The 4,618-nt window shown below is 32.1% G+C and overlaps 1 protein-coding gene across 2 annotated transcripts; it reads left to right on the plus strand.

Annotated features, from left to right (window-relative positions):
• The first annotated feature begins 743 nt into the window (after positions 1–743).
• Positions 744–4,262, plus strand: LOC123220047 (bifunctional protein FolD 2). 2 transcript variants are annotated; one of them, XM_044642041.1, is made up of 6 exons: positions 744–894; positions 1,532–1,694; positions 1,779–1,962; positions 2,689–2,846; positions 3,001–3,213; positions 3,915–4,262. In XM_044642041.1, exons 2-6 carry the CDS (start codon positions 1,578–1,580, stop codon positions 4,143–4,145), a joined length of 903 nt encoding a protein of 300 aa, XP_044497976.1. In that variant the 5' UTR covers positions 744–894; positions 1,532–1,577; the 3' UTR covers positions 4,146–4,262. The 2 variants fall into 2 exon arrangements, with proteins under 2 accessions (XP_044497976.1, XP_044497977.1); XM_044642042.1 differs by having other exon boundaries at positions 768–894; positions 1,578–1,694.
• Positions 4,263–4,618: the final 356 nt, after the last annotated feature.

Here is a 4,618-nt window from a genome sequence, read left to right on the forward strand (position 1 = left end):
TATAATTAAAATAAATTATATAATATTTTTTAAATATTATTTTGGAATAATTAACTAATTTAATCATTAGTTAATTAATTCGATCACTAATTGAACCAAATTATTCCCTTTATTAGATTGATATTTGATCTAATTTAAAAACATTGCACTAAATCACTAGATCAAATGTCATTGAAACCAATCCCTAGTCTAATTTTGCACTCTTTGTGACGATATTACCCTTCAAGTAATAGTCGAAATGATTGATAATCAATAAATAGATGGCAGTCGATGGATTATCAATATAAGTAATAATTTGTATATTAAAAATAATATATTATAATATAATTAAATATTATTTTATTTTTAATTTAAAATAATTTATTATATAATCATATATCATCATAAGTACATAAGTACATAATGATACTTGATTATTGTATAAAAATAATACTCTGTATATATATTTTTGATACATAACTTATATATATAAAAGTGATATATTATCATATAATTAAATAATATTTTATTTTTAATTTAAAATTATATAATAATATAATATAATACTATTTATATATTCAATTTGTATATATAATTTTATTGTGTTATAAAAGCGGTTGGATGTCAAAATAAGTTGAGGTTTATTTTGTGAACCTCTTTTTAATGTGGGCTATTGAAAATTCTAACCACAAGATTAGGCTATTTAATATTATATATTCAAAAAGGGCAAAAAAATTGCCTCGAACCGTAAATTTCAAACTGTGTGGCTGGAACTCGCTATCTACTAAAACCTGTTTTCTACCCCTTAACTTTTCTTCTATCAGTCAAAGCTGATTTGCACAGGCTTTCATCTCTCAAGTCCAGACACTCGCAAGAGTTGATCTGCTTCGCTAATTTTCTTCACCTTCCGACTCGGTGAGTTCAAGCTTCGATTAATTCAGTGATTTCTTATGGTGGGTCTTGATCAAATATTTCATTTGGTGGTTAAGTTTTACTTTTTTTTTTTATTTGCAAGCTTTACATGATTGTTTCTGGTTCTTTTTTGGCTTTGTTTTGTTAGGGATTTGATGATTTGAATGTTTCACTAATGAAGATCACTTTTTTTGCTGTATTTTTACCTTGTAATGGTTTCTGAATCTGGGTTTTTTTATTAGTTTTAATATTGGGAAAAGGCATGTAAAATGGAAGTTTTATGAGAATGAATGACTTTGTTTTAAGCCAATTTTCTTGTGATGAAATGGGAAAAAAGGTTAAATTTTGTTGAATGATCATTATTGTGATGTAAAATGAAGTTTGATGAACTTGGATTCCCCTGTCATTGGCCCATCTATTTTAATTTTGAAATATTTAAATGATTTTTAACTTATTTTGGATATTCTATCTTACCCTTCTTGATGTACTCTTTTTTTTTTTTCCAAAATTCCTAAATAGTATGACCAACCATTCCAAAAATGTTGTAGGAATGGACAGTTAAATACACAAAACCATTTTTATCATAAATTTTATTTTAATAATTTCTACCTAAACTAGTCATATTAAACAAATCATTCAAGTATTTATCAAAACATACCAAACAAAAAGCCGCTGCAATCTTGTAGATGATGGCAACACCGTCAGATCGAAAAGCCACCATAATCGATGGTAAAGCCGTTGCGCAGACAATTCGTTCTGAAATTGCCGCTGAAGTTCGCCTGCTTTCAGAGAAATACGGCAAGGTAAGGTCTCACATTTAAGCTACTGTGTAGAGAACGGCACTTAGAAGAGTTGAGTTCAGTTAATATGAAGCTTGATGTGGTCAGGTTCCGGGACTTGCGGTGGTGATTGTAGGATGCAGGAAGGATTCTCAAAGCTATGTGAGTATGAAGAGGAAGGCATGTGCTGAGGTTGGAATTAAATCGTTTGACATTGACCTCCCCGAGCAAGTTTCTGAAGCTGAGCTCATTTCAAAGGTTCATGAGCTTAATGCGATGCCTGATGTTCATGGTGAGCTGTTGCTAAAGAGATAATTTTTAATGATTTTGTTTTGGTACAATCTTTTTTTTTGAAAAAAAAATGTGAATTCATGATTGATCAAATTTAGCTCTATTGCATAATATGTCTATAAAGATCTCCAATTAAAGTCCAATGAAAGCAAAATCTGGTCTGGTTCTATTGTTTTTATTGGCGTAGGTAGATTCTGAGGCTGCAGAAGAAGACTGTTTTGTTTGTGTAGACCTTGTTAGAAGTTTCAAATGTTTTTTATTGAGGCCTGGCTTATGTCAGTTTAAATGACTCAGTTTTGGCGTAAAAAAATTTGCACTGACAATGAGTATGAGTTTGTGTACTAACGATGATGTGGCACCAATTGATTGAGTGATTTTGAATCAGAGATAAAGTAACACCCACTTACATGGTGGCATATCATCTTGTTAGTATGCAAATTAGTACTTATTATTAGTTCATTTAGTCTTACTCATTTTGTTTATTGATAGTTGTACTGGTTCTGTTTACGATGAAGCATATAAATGAAAAGAAAAAATTTTAAACTATGTCATTTATTCCGGATTTGGTTTTCTTAGTAAATAGGCCTCTTCTGTTGTGGAAGCATTGAAGAGAAAGATATTTAAACCATGTGGATGGTTTAAAATGTTCTTTATTCTGGCATGGCTTCTCTTAGTGTTGAGTCCTCTTGTTTCTGTTTTTAAACGACATGTTTTGGTACATTGACAGGTATATTGGTTCAGCTTCCATTGCCAAAGCATATAAATGAAGAGAAAGTTTTAGGTGAAATCAGTCTTGAGAAGGATGTAGATGGGTTTCATCCTTTGAATATTGGCAAGCTTGCTATGAAAGGCAGAGAACCACTTTTCCTTCCTTGCACCCCAAAGGCAATATACTTTGCCTTAAGCAGCTATCTTTTGCATATAAAATTTCCCTGAAATATAATGAGCTGTTCTTGTTTGTTAGTTTATAACGTTAACTTAAGTGAGAGTTCTTTTATTGTTTTTGCTTACATTTTCTGAGAGATATCCTTCTTTGCAGGGATGTCTTGAACTTCTATCGCGAAGTGGCATAAGTATAAAAGGGAAAAGAGCTGTTGTTGTGGGTCGAAGTAACATAGTTGGACTGCCAGTTTCACTGCTACTGCTGAAAGCAGATGCTACTGTTACCACGGTGCATTCGCATACTAAGGATCCAGAAAAAATCATTCGCGAAGCAGACATTATCATTGCTGCAGCAGGACAAGCAATGATGGTAATACCAGATAGTTCTTAGATTTGTTTTGCAGTTCAAATAAGATTATCATCTGGTAATCTTAATATTGTTACATATTTTTAGTCCCCTTTTTCCCCTCTTAAACTATCGAGCACTTCAGTTGATAAAGTTCAATTATGCATAAGGTGTTGCATCCTAATAATGCATTAGAAATGCAATTTTCAGCGTTGACAGCTCTCCATTTTTGAGTATCTCTATTACAATATCATTTGAATAATCTGAGCATCGTAAAAAGTATTCTCTTTAGTCCTAAGTTAAGTGGTCTATATCCTTGAGATCAGAGATTGTAGTTTAGATTAATCTAGCTTATCTTGCAGAAATTTTAAAAATAGAGAAAATACTATGTCTAGTTGTTGACTCAAGTTGTGTGTTTATCATATTGGACTTCCACCTTATTTGTTTCATTTCTTTCTTTCAGTACTTAATACTTTCTTTCTACCTAAGGTGGCTTCCTCATGAATTCACGTTTTTTTGATTAAAAGTGTTTATAGATCTGGTGTATATTTAATAGTTGCCTCAATAAGCGGCTCTATTACTTCACGTAAAACACACCTGAAACTGAATGAACATAGTTCTTTTTCTCTTCTGGTTCCTTGTTGATTTGGAACTATGTATGTAACTTCCAAGAGGAGAACTTGGTGTTATTTTTTTAATTTGAAATCGATTTTCATTACTTGCAGATAAAGGGCAGTTGGATCAAACCTGGTGCAGCAGTTATTGATGTTGGGACAAATGCTATTGATGACCCAACTAAGAAGGCAGGTTATAGGTTAGTAGGAGATGTTGATTACCAGGAAGCTTGTAAAGTAGCGGGATGGATAACTCCTGTTCCAGGTGGAGTGGGTCCAATGACAGTTGCAATGCTACTCAAAAATACCCTTGATGGTGCAAAGCGTGTGATTGAGCAATAAAGCTATATTTTGTTTTTGACTTCACAATAATGATGTTCCTCATTCTGTTTTGTTTTTTTCATTGGAAAACACAATTAAACAATTTCAGCAGATAATATAATTTCATTTTTCTTTATACTTATTGGTGTAATCTAACTCTTTATTTGTCATTCTACTTATTAGTATATTGTCTAGCATTTCAGAGATGAAGAAGTGAAACTACTTGAAGTCATGCGTTTCCTTTGGCAGACCAGGTGAGGTTATCTCTTGAAGGTCTCTGTATCTAATGCCAATTGATTTATGGTGTTCTTTTGCTTAAGCTCCATTGTCTAACCAGTTAGAGCTTTTCTTCCAACAATACGTGCACTGCTCTGCTTGGTATATCGGTGTCGAAAACTTTAAGTAGAAAAACTTTCCTGTTAGTTGTTTTGTGAATACTTTGATATTACCTTAACATCAGGAACAAAGATCAAATGCCAAATGATATCATGTAG

The sequence above is a fragment of the Mangifera indica genome, chromosome 7 (assembly GCF_011075055.1).
Source record: "Mangifera indica cultivar Alphonso chromosome 7, CATAS_Mindica_2.1, whole genome shotgun sequence".
Lineage (NCBI taxonomy): Eukaryota > Viridiplantae > Streptophyta > Magnoliopsida > Sapindales > Anacardiaceae > Mangifera > Mangifera indica.